Source organism: Hyla sarda, chromosome 9, assembly GCF_029499605.1.
Source record: "Hyla sarda isolate aHylSar1 chromosome 9, aHylSar1.hap1, whole genome shotgun sequence".
Taxonomy (NCBI): Eukaryota; Metazoa; Chordata; class Amphibia; order Anura; family Hylidae; genus Hyla; species Hyla sarda.
The window spans coordinates 75,032,060-75,044,662 of NC_079197.1; the positions used below are offsets into that span (position 1 = coordinate 75,032,060).

At 42.2% G+C, this 12,603-nt stretch overlaps 1 protein-coding gene across 2 annotated transcripts; it reads left to right on the forward strand.

Annotated features, from left to right (window-relative positions):
• Positions 1–1,784: 1,784 nt before the first annotated feature.
• On the forward strand, positions 1,785–7,392 carry LOC130290607 (zinc finger BED domain-containing protein 4-like). 2 transcript variants are annotated; one of them, XM_056538458.1, is made up of 4 exons: positions 1,785–4,478; positions 4,565–4,632; positions 5,552–5,674; positions 7,257–7,392. In XM_056538458.1, exon 1 carries the CDS (start codon positions 3,047–3,049, stop codon positions 4,331–4,333), a length of 1,287 nt encoding a protein of 428 aa, XP_056394433.1. In that variant the 5' UTR covers positions 1,785–3,046; the 3' UTR covers positions 4,334–4,478; positions 4,565–4,632; positions 5,552–5,674; positions 7,257–7,392. The 2 variants fall into 2 exon arrangements, with proteins under 2 accessions (XP_056394433.1, XP_056394432.1); XM_056538457.1 differs by having other exon boundaries at positions 1,785–4,632.
• The last annotated feature ends 5,211 nt before the right edge of the window (positions 7,393–12,603 follow it).

Here is a 12,603-nt window from a genome sequence, read left to right on the forward strand (position 1 = left end):
CACATCTTCACTCTCTCCCTCCTCTGTTACTCCTTCCTCCTGAAGGGCTGCATATCTAGAGCCATACATGCTATCCCCATGTCTTTGTGTTCTGGTTTTAATTGTTTCTTTAGGTGATTTTAGAAATTTATCCATTTTGCCTGCTTCTCCTGTAACATTCCCGCCCGATCTCCTAGGCTGGATCTTGGGAGCCATATTAATTTGTTTGGCTTTTTTATGTTATACTCAAGGAAAACACCTGCACAGAAAAGAGGCAAAAAAGGTGCATAGTGCTTTCTTACCTTTTCCCCCCCTTGAGGCGTGAAGGTTTTTTTAAAAAAAGTAATAGACTTACAGTTCTGTTGTTCAACTCTGCAGGCTCTAAGCTGTAAATCTGAATGCATACGTCCTGCAAAAAACCATACACCATTCAATAACAGAGAGTCACCAGCTCATCTTTCTTCAGTGAGTTATTTTATAAATTCAGACAGAGCAATACTTTTCAATATACACCTCCTCCTCTCTACCGATGCCTTCGGTTAATACGTTTTTGTTTCACCTTGGGGATAGCTGAAAAATTCCTCCACATAAGATAATCAGCTTATATAACCAGTCCTCGGACTACCGATCATGTTCACATATACTCTTAACAACATTATCCATATAGAGGAGGGGTAGCTGGAGGATTATAAGGGGTATAGAGGTATAGGGAGGGGGGGGGGCGAAGTCACTTTATAGTTCCAAAACTGTGATAGCTCCGACACACCTCTGCCCCCCCTCCACCACTTTTAGTACAGTAGCTCATCCAGATTTCTTGATCTCACATGCTTATCCTATCATCTGTAACCAGGGTGAGGAGGTATACCCCACCAGACTCTCATAGACTGCCATTGCCAGCCTGCATTTCAGAAAAGCTTTCCTACAACGGACTTCAGTTAAAATGAATAGATTCAAGCTCACCACGCTGATCCTGGCCTCTGTTACCCGAGCTGATTGCAGGGCACCCGGAGCGGCCGGCGTGTTCCGTTGCACGCCGAGCCCGCTCACGTGGTCCCCCCAGCTGCTTTGCACCACTCGTGCTTGCGCTCCGTCTCCTTCCTCTTCTTCCTGCCGGATCTCTTTTCTGCTGACTGTGCGCCTCTCAGCTCGTTCACCTCCACCACTACTGTCCACTGCAGCGAGGCTGCCACACCCCCTCCCACACCGGACACCTCCATCTCCATACCACAGCGGGGAGCAGATCCGTCCGTCAGGTGGTTTCCTTTTTTCTTTTTTCTCTCTTTCCTCTTTTTCTTTCTTTTTTCGCCCTAATCAGGGACGTTCGTCCCAGGGTCAGCATCATGCCTCCTGGGGGGTGGGGGGAGAGGAGGGAGAGAGCCCTGGAGCGGGCGGAGCTGACGAGATCACATCCTCTCATCACGTGACCCTTGTCCCAGAATAAACAAGGACTTGATTTGTTAATTACGGAATGCATTCGTTATTAGTTGACGAAATCGAAACTAAGGAATAATTTTCTCCATTTATTTGATTGGTCACTTTACAGAGTTTGTTATCACATGACATTAGTCAGCCAATCGGGGTGTCCTTCTACATCCTGTGTTTTTCACGGACATTGAGGAACTTTTCTTTATTCCTGTGAAAGTTTTACTGGTGTTAACAGTGACTCACAGTGCTTGTAGAGATGGACAGATCCCCTGAGGAAGACTTCCCCAGTGACACAGAGACAGCTAGAGGACAAGGTGTTACCAAGAAGCCAAAGGTAACAGCTGCCATTTTTTATAAGAGGACATCAGCAAAGCCTGCTGCCAAGTCTTCCAGTGGCCAAACTTCTAGGCAACCAATCAGAGACATCTGCCATGTGGAGACGGAGACTCTAGCAGAAAATGAGACAGCCATTACTGATGCTGAGGTGGCCCTAAATGTCCATCAAGAAGGCTCTGACACAGAAATAGACAACATCATGCATGTCAGTCCTGCCCTTGCAGATGTGAACATTGGCATTGTAGAAGAGGAGGTACCATGGTCCAGTATTGCACCAGATAAACCTTTTTCGCCACTACTATTCGTACATGACATTGATGATGACTATCAAGAATCTCAATCACCACCATCCTCCTCTGGCTCCATAGTTGTGGATACACCCTCCCATGCAAAGACTGCCACTGTCACCAGTACAAGGACTTTAGCTACTGCTTCCAAGAGCACTCCCCTTCCAGAAAAACCTTCCCCGTCAGCACAACCCAGTGTCAGTGGTAACCGCAAATCTAAGGTATGGGAGCATTTCATAACAGTTGGGGATGGTCGCTTGGCCAAATGTAAGCTATGTGGCAAGGAAGTAAGTTGTGGCAAAGTCTTGGGGCATCTCACCAATGCAGGAATGGATAACCATCTGAGGACACACCACAAGGCAGTGTTGATGAGAGAAGAAAGTGGTTTGGCAGCTCCACCAAGTAAAAGAAAGGGAAGTAGTAGTGCTAGTTCCAGTGCTACTATGAGTTCAGCCTCAGATAACCTGGAAAAGGGGCAAGGGGCTGAAGCTGTTGTTCATCCCAGTAAAGGAAACCAGTCCACCATAGAACAGTTTACTGGTTTTCATCCCAGGGGGATTTCCCGCCAACAGTCCCGCAAGATTACCCGCCTTATAGGTGAGCTCATAGCCATTGGGGGGGCTCCATTTAACATGGTGGAAGGGGAACCTTTTAAACGCCTTCTAAAGGCACTTGCACCCCAATATATTGTACCATCACGTACCACATTCAGCAGAAGTATAGTACCTGCTTTGTATAAATCGTGTGTGGAAAAGAGGAGCTGGGAAAAGCTGCTGGACAGTCTGTACATCTAACCACTGACCTGTGGAGTGCTCCCAGTGGCCAGCATGCTTTCCTATCATTGACCACACACTGGTGGCAGCCCATTGTCACTGAACTTGCCCAAACCAAATCAGGTCCAAGAAGCACAGGGGCTGGTGTTGAGAATACAAATCAGGGCCACCGCTCATTCCTCCTCCATGCAGAGGTATTGGATGAGCAGCACAGCTCACAAAACATAACCAGAGCACTTAAAAAAAATGGTGGAAGAATGGCTTGGGGAACACGGAGATACACATCCGAAGATGGGTTTCGTGGTGACTAACGGTGCAGCCAAAATGATAAAGGCATTGCGTAATGGCAACTTTGTATGTGTGCGATGCTCTGCACATGTCCTCCATCTTGTGGTGAAGGCCGGTTTGGAAGACACCTCAGAGAGCAACACAAAGCTCACAGGAGTTCTGGATTCATGTAGAAAAATTGCAGGGCATTTTCACCGGAGTGTTAAAGACAGCCACTTACTCAGACGGGAGCAGAGTAAGGCAGGTGTTCCTCAACACAGACTGAAACAGGATGTTAGCACCCGGTGGAATTCCACACTAGAAATGCTGGAAAGAATCCTAGAGCAGCAGAAACCCATACATGCAAAGTCCCATGAAAATTATATTGGCATCACCAGAGCATTTGGCAGGGAGGAGTGGACCTTAGTTGCTCAGGTGGTTGCTGTACTTAGCCCCTTTCGTGCGGTCACGGAAAAGTTAAGCCAGGAGAAGGCAAGTTTGGCGCAAGTCATCCCTCTCTTTACTCATCTGTTAACCAAAATGGATGCCTTCCTGAATAACAGAGAGAAGTTGACTGGAGGCTATATAGTTGGTGATGTTGCCACACTGGTAAGGAGACTCCAGGTCCTACTACAGCGTAGGATTAAAGAGCTGACAGACACTTGCCCTGATCTAATGCTAGCCACCATGTGTGACCCCCGGATTAAGGGCAAAATGGCTCTCCAAGCAAATGCCCTAACAAGCTGGAGGGACAAATTAATCATCAAGGTGTGTGACAGACAGAGACTATTAGATGTGGGACAAGAGAGGCATGATGAGGAGGAAGAAGCAGAGGAAGATGAGCCTGCAGAAATCTCAGCAACCATCAGCAACACTGCTACAACCTCCTCAAGAGCTGCAGACTTTTGGGCAGAGACATTGCAAAGCCTGGTTGGACAAACCAGACAACCCTCTCGGATACCAAGAGACAAGGTGGCAGACATGGTCAAAATTTATGTGTCTGAACCAAATATATTTCCCACTGCCGATGCCATGAAATATTGGGACGAAAAGAGGGCTATTTGGCCTGCTCTAAGCATGGTGGCCCAGGAGCTCCTATCCTGCCCCCCAACCTCTGTGCAAAGTGAGCAGGTATTTTCTGTCACCGGGAACATTCTATGCCCACAGCGTTCTCAACTGTCCCCTCAGCTCATGGAGCAGATGACTTTTTTTAAAGTCAATTTGCCAAAGTTAGGGTACCCAGCCCTAAACTTTGAAACAAGTTAAAAAGTTGAAGTTACCTCTTCAGTTAAAGTTGAACACTGCAGTTACCCTTGAGTTCAAGTTTCGTTAACAAGTTGGAATGTTTTCCCGTTACTACCAGTTGTTTAAAAGTGAAGCAAGTGACAAGCTTAACAGCCCCTTCAAACAGGTGAGTGGTCTGTCAATCATCCCCTTCCCTCCTAATATCCCATTATTAATTTTAGTTTAATTTATACCTTTCCATCTTTCTTTCAGGATTTAGGAATCCTATTGCTGGACCTTGAAGTGGGTGAAAAAAAGGAGTTTCTTTCAGCAAATCACTGGTGAGTAACTTAAAATTCCATCAATTTTCTTTATAACAGTTGTGCTTTACAGTGCCTCTGCCACTAGAGGGACCCCTAGTAAATGAATGGAGCAAATATTCCAGAGGCATAATGGTCAATTCACACGTACATTATTTTTTGCAGATATTGAAATCTGCAGCATAATATGCAGTACATCAAATCTGCGCAGAATAATGTACGTGCCAATAGAAAATATAAGTCAGTGTATTATTTTTTTATTTATTTCTCTCCAGTCTGTCCACAGGGCTCTCTCTGCTGACACCTCTGTACATGTCAGCCAGGAACTGTCCAGATTAGAATAACATTTTCATAGCAAAGTTCCTGCTGCTCTAGACAGTTCCTAATACGGACAAAGGTGTCAGCAGAGAGCACTGTGGACAAGGGGGCAGATTTATCAAAACCTGCCAAGAGGAAAAGTTGCCCAGTTGCCCATAGCAACCAGTCAGATTGGTTCTTTCATTTAGCACAGGCCTTGTTAAAAAATTAAAGAAGCGAGCTGATTGGTTGCTATGGGCAACTTCTCCTCTGGACAGGTCTTGATAAATCTCCCCCAAGATGTGGACAACACAAAAAAAAAAAAAAGTGGAAATAAAAATAATGTAATGTTAGTAATAATTTAGACACCACACAGGATAAAGAAAAAAATGTTTTTTTTTTTCTTGAATGGCCAAGGCCTTCAATGCTGCAGTAGTAATAATAACATATCTTAAACAGAACAACAACTGAAACATATCAACAAGGCGAAATAATGTAGTCCCGTATATTTCAGGTTTTTTTGGGGGTATTGCTGCTGCTTATGGGGCATAACGTCCACCCTCAAATCATGCATCGCCTGCATCTGTTGTTGGCTATGGTGGGACAACATGGCCTGAAATTCTCCCATTTGTTTGGCCAACAGGGCTTGGAACTCTTGTTTTTGTGATCGGTGGAGTTCAACCATGGTGCGATTCATCCGGCGCAATTCGCGCGACATGTTCCTGTTCTCCTTGGCCAGCCTTTGGATTTCTTTAGCAAGCTGCAGGTAAGTATCCCTTGGGACAGAGCCAGGAGCTAGGGTTGGGGGAGAGTGGTTGGTGTTGTTCACCTGGGGACACCTCCTCCTCCTCATCTATCTCAGCCGATGCTGAGGACAGGACAGGTGATTGGGGCAAGTTTTGATGGCGGACCATCCTCCCTGCAGATGGACCTGGTTGATCTGAAAAAAAAAAAATAATAATAATAATTAATTAGTAATGTTTTGACTGAAACAGTAAGAAAGTTTACATTACAGTGTGTCTCATTACTTTGATTAGCTGCCATCATAAGTTCTTAAAGCTTAAATAAATAAATAAACTACAATATGGTGAAAAAGTAATGAGTTTATTTCATCATAGGTAAAGAAGAAGATACTAAAATATTATATTATTAACCTCTGAGGAAATAAACTCATCACTATTTCAGCATTTTGGAGTGTTGTGGGTCTGGAGATGCTGCATTCTCTTGATTGTTCGATATCTATTTATGTATGCATGTGTGTACACACACACACACAAATATATATATGTGTGTGTGTATAAACTGTATATGTATGTATCTATATATATATATATATATATATATATATATATATATATATGAATATTTTATTTATATCTATCTATCTATATACATATATATATATATATATATATATATACACCAATATATACACATATATATATATATATATATATATATATATATATATATATATATACATATATATAGCAACAGAAGAATGCAGCAGCACACTACCAGATTTAGGTGAAACATGAATATGCAGTTAAAACATGGAGAGCTATACAGCTATGGTGTAATAGATGCAAATGTGAAACTATGAAATAGTAAGGCACTTAGCTCGCAAATTTGTCTCCGCCGGCGGTCAAATAGCTTGGACCGTCCCACCGCGATAAGGTGGCCTCCTTGGGACGGACCCTACACTGTGAATATGCCTCTGTGTGAACAGTTCAGTAAGCATGGCAGGGTCTGGAACATCCAAGACACCTTATATACACACCTGATAGAGGTGGGTGGGGTGCAAGGCCAACATGGAGGTAGCCACTCCCCCGTATGTGCAATACAGACAAAGAATAAGTCAGCCAGCACTTTAGTTGATACCAAACTATTATATGGACCTGGCCTACAGGTGCACGCTACTAGGCTAGATATACAGCAACAGAAGTATGCAGCAGCACACTGCCAGCACAAGGATATAGGTGAAACATGAATATGCAGTTAAAACGGAGAGCTATACAGCTATGGTGTAGGCCAGGTCCATATAATAGTTTGGTATCAACTAAAGTGCTGGCTGACTTATTCTTTGTCTGTATATATATATATATATATATATATATATATATATATATATATACATACATATATATATATACCAATATATACACACATATATATATATATATATATACACATATATGTATATATACATATATATATATATATATATATATATATATATATATGTGGGTGGGTGTATGTTTGGGATTAGTATGATTGTTTTATATTTTTTGAACAAGTAATTATTAATAATAATAATAATTTATTTTTATTTTTTTACTCACCGCCAGCACTCTCGGATTCAGGCGACATATGAGGACCACCAAGGCCTGTCTCACTCCGACCCTCTGGCAGGAGATGGTTCCGGAACTCCTGCTCCCACTTCCTGAATTCCTTGTTTTTTTTTTATTTTACGCAGGACGGTTGCTTTACAGTCATAATACCTGCATGAGATATAGTTTATTAAAAAGTTTATCATACATTTAAAATCAATAAAAAGTTTTGTTGACAAATGTTACAACTGTTTGATTTTACTTATATGCACAATTGCATATAAGCAACAGATATAGCCAGTGTTACCAAAATGTCTGGTATGTTAACCCCTTAAGGACTAGGGGTTTTTCCATTTTTGCATTTTAGTTTTTTGCTCCTTGCCTTTAAAAAATCACAACTCTTTCAATTTTGCACCTAAAAATCCATATGATGGCTTATTTTTTGTGCCACCAATTCTACTTTGTAATGACGTCAGTCATTTTGCCCAAAAATCTACGGTGAAACGGGAAAAAAAATCATTGTGAGACAAAAATGAAAAAAAAAACGCCATTTTGTAACTTTTGGGGGCTTTCGTTTCTACGTAGTAAATTTTTCGGTAAAAATGACACCTGATATTTATTCTGTAGGTCCATATGGTTAAAAGATACCCTACTTATATAGGTTTGATTTTGTCGTACTTCTGGAAAAAATCCTAACTTCATACAGGAAAATTAATACATTTAAAATTGTCATATTCTGACCCCTATAACTTTTTTATTTTTCCGTGTATGGGGCGGTATGAGGGCTCTTTTTATTGCGCCGTGATCTGAAGTTTTTAGCGGTACCATTTTTGCATTGATAGGACTTATTGATCGTTGATTCATTTTTTCATGATATAAAAAGTGACCAAAAATGCACTATTTTGGACTTTGGAATTTTTTTGCGCGCACACCTTTGACCGTGGGTTTAATTAACAATATATTTTTATAATTTGGACATTTCCGCACACGGAGATACCATATATGTTTATTTTTATTTACACTGTGTTTTTTTTTTTTATGGGAAAAGGGGGGTGATTCAAACTTTTAATAGGGAAGGGGTTAAATGATATTAATTCACTTTTTTTCACTTTTTTTTGTAGTGTTATAGCTCCCATAGAGACCTATAACACTGTACACACTGATCTCTTATACTGATCATTGTTATCCCATAGGGACCTATAACACTGTACACACTGATCTCTTATACTGATCATTGTTATCCCATAGGGACCTATAACACTGCACACACTGATCTTTATCATTGATCACTGGTTTCTCATAAGAAACCAGTGATCGATGATTCTGCCGCTTGACTGCTCATGCCTGGATCTCAGGCATTGAGCAGTCATTCGGTGATCGGACAGAGAGGAGGCAGGTAGGGACCCTCCTGCTGTCCTGTAAGCTGTTCGGGATGCCGCGATTTCGTCGCGGCTATCCCGAACAGCCCACTGAGCTAACCGGCATGGTTTCAGTTTCACTTTAGTCGCGGCATTCAACTTTGAACGCCGCGTCTAAAGGGTTAATAGCGTGCGGCACAGCGATCAATGCCGCGCGCTATTAGCCACGGGTCCCGTCCGTTGTTAGACCCACCGTGGCCCCGCGTTATAGATCGGGAGCGGACACATGACGTTCCAGTACGTCATGTGTCCTTAAGGGGTTAAAGGGGTATTCCATTATTTTCAATAATGCACTTAATTATACTGTCTGTACCTCTGTGTGGTTTTAATTTTTCCATCTGTGATTAATTACTTAATTAGTAGAATATGCATCATTACAAGTGCCACACACAGTGTAATAATATTTAAATTCCCCATAGACTACTCTTACATTAAAGGGGTACTCTAGTGAAAGGCAGTAAGGAAAAATATTAACTAAACTCTCCAGGGCATGGTTATACAAACTAATATGTTTTCTCTCTATGGTATACTACCCCTTTAACCCATAAAGGACAGTAGGACACAGTCCATGTGATCATATATGAAATTTAAATTGCCTAACTGCTGCAGATGTCCTGATCTGTATTGAATGATCATGGTATCTGGTACCCAGAATGAATGCCCAATTGCAGCAAGGGGTTAAACCCTCAGTGAAGGACGGGTTTAACCCCTTGCTGCAACTGGACATTAATTCTGCATTTGCAGCTCCTGAGGTATGATGCACGCTCACCACTCAGTAGGTGGGTACTTTCTGCCTGGCACTTTTCTGTTTAGTTTCTGTTTAATTTCCTTGCACCAGTTGATTTTAAATAAAAAAGGTTTTCACCAGAGTACCCCTTTAACTCCTCTGCTGCATGCTTGAGATCCTGGATGGAGCAACAGAGCATAGATAACACTGATCAATATGCTATGCTACCTAAGTTATCACCCTTTTCACATTAGGTGGAATTAAATATAATTATATATATGTAATAAATCCAGCTGTTGAAAAACTACAACTCCCAGCATGCCAACGGCTGTCTCCGGGCATGCTGGGACATCTGGAGGCACCCTGGTTGGGAAACACACACACATATTTATTATTTATATATATATATATATACACATATAACATTTACATATAGTACTCACCTTTTGCGGATACATTCGACTGATCGGTCCTTTGCTCCAACATGGACCACAGCGTCTCTGACCCGCTTCCAGGCCGCAAATTTCCCCTCACTGCCCACGGTGGTGGTGAACAGTGTGGCTTTATGTCTGGTGACAGCCGCCACCAGAGCTAGATTTTCATCTGTGGTGAACCTGGGGCCACGATTCTTTTTGGCAACAGGTGCCGACTCCTCCCCTCCACTTTCCGAACTTGGTGATGGGGACACTGACCACCCAAGTCCGTGTTGTCTACTAGTGGTGCCACTGGCAGTGCCACTGCTAATGTTGCCCTGATAAAGGCGCCTCCTTCTCCTCTCTCCTCTTCCACCAACATTCACACTGACACCTGCACTCTCACTCACTCTCATACTCTCACCTTCCTCTCTCCCAGCCACACTTTCATGCTCTCCTCCAGACATTTTTATTCACTCAGTATCACAGTATAACAGCTCACAACAACCAACACAATACTGCATGCAGCTCAGCCCAGGTGGAAGTGGAAGTTGCTGGAACGAATTCGATTTTTTTTGTAATTTCAATAAACTTTATTGACAAAATTGCGGATGTATCCGTTATGCAATAACGAATGTATCCAAATAACGAATGTAGCCGAATAACGCATGTAGCAGAATAACGAATGTATCCAAATAACGAATGTATCCGAATAACGAATGTATAACGACTGCAGCCAACTAACGAATGTATCCGAATAACAAAAGCACCCGATAACAAAAGAGATGACGAATATATCAGAATACCGAACAAATGATAATGAATCCTATAACAAAAGTCCATTATAACAAATGCCTTTGAAAACTAATGTTTCTGTTGATGAATGAATCCGATAACGAATGCGTTCGAAAATTTTGACCGCCATTTTAGATAATAACGAATCTGTCCGAAAATGTCATCGGAAAATGGCTGCCGAACCGAAAACATACGAATATAGGTGTAAAAAGAAACGAAAAGAAACGAAAATTTTTGATGTGCACATGTCTATCATGTAATCTTCATACTACTTAGCTGACACATAGTAACAAACCTCCTCCACATGTTATTGACTTACTACTGGGGTGACACACTGTAACAAACCTCCTCATAATGTAATCTTCTTACTACTGGGGTGACACACTGTAACAAACCTTCTCCCCATGAAATATCCTTACTACTATGGTGACACACTGTAAAAAAACCCTCCTCCTCATGTAATCTCCCTTACCACTGGGGTGACACACTGTAGCAAACCTCCTCCTCATGGTATTAACTTACTACTGGGGTGACACACTGTAACAAATCTCCTCATCATGTAATCTCCTTTCTATCGGGGTGACAATCTGTAATAAACCTCCTCCTCTTGGAATCTCCTAACTGTTGGGGTGACAAACTGTAACAAACCTCCTCATTAGTTCTCCTAACTACTGGGGTGACACACTGTAACAAACCTCCTCATCATCTAATCTCCCTACTACTGGGGTGACACACTGTAACAAACCTCATCCTCATGTTATTAACTTACTACTGTGGTGACACACTGTAACAAACCACATCCTCATGTAATCTGCTTTCTACTGGGGTGAAACACTGTAACAAACCTCATCCTCATGTAAACTCCTTATGACTGGGATGACACACTGTAATAAAACCCATCCTCATATTATTAACTTACAACTGGGGTGATACACTGTAACAAACCCCCTACCTATGTAATCTTCTTACTACTGGGGTGACACACTGTAACAAACCCCCTCATCATGTAATCTCTTCACTACTGGGGTGACACACTGTAACAAACCCCCTCGCATATAATCTTGTTACGACTGGGGTGACACACTGTAACAAACCTTCTCCTCATGTAATCTCCTTACTACTGGGGTGACACACGGCAACAAACCTTCTCCTCATGTAATCTCCTTACTAATGGGGTGACACACTGTAAAAAACCTCATCCTTATGTAATCTTCTTACTACTGGGCTGACACACTGTAACAAACCCCCTCCACATGTTATTGACTTACTACTGGGGTGACACACTGCAACAAACCTCCTCCCCATGTAATCTTCTTACTACTCGGGTGACACACTGTAACAAACCTCCTCCACATGTTATTAACTTACTACATGGGTGACACACTGTAACAAACCTTCTCCTCATGTAATCTCCTTTCTACTGGGGTGACACACTGTAACAAACCTCCTCATGTTATTAACTTATTACTGGGGTGACGCGCTGTAACAAACCTCCTCATCATGTAATCTCCTTACTACTGGGTTTACACACTGTAACAAACCTCCTACTCATATCATCTCCTTACTACTGGGGGTGACACACTGCAACATAACTTCTCCTCATGTAATCTCGTTTCTTCTGGGGTGACCCACTGTAACAAACCCCATCTTCATGTTATTAACTTAATACTGGGGTGACACACAGTAACAAACTTGCTCACCATGTAATCTCCTTACTACTGGGGTGACACACTGTAACAAACCTCCCCCTCATTTTTTCTTCTAACTACTGGGGTGACACACTCTAACAAACCTCATCCTCATGTAATCTCCCTTACTACTGGGGTGACACACTGTAACAAACCTCCTCCTCATATAATCTCCTTATTACTGGGGTGACACACTGTAACAAACCCCCTCCTCATGTAATTCCCTTACTCCTGGGGTGACACACTGTAACACACCTCTTCCTCATGTGATCTCCTTACTACTGGGGTGACACACTGTAACAAACCCCCTCCTTATGTAATCTC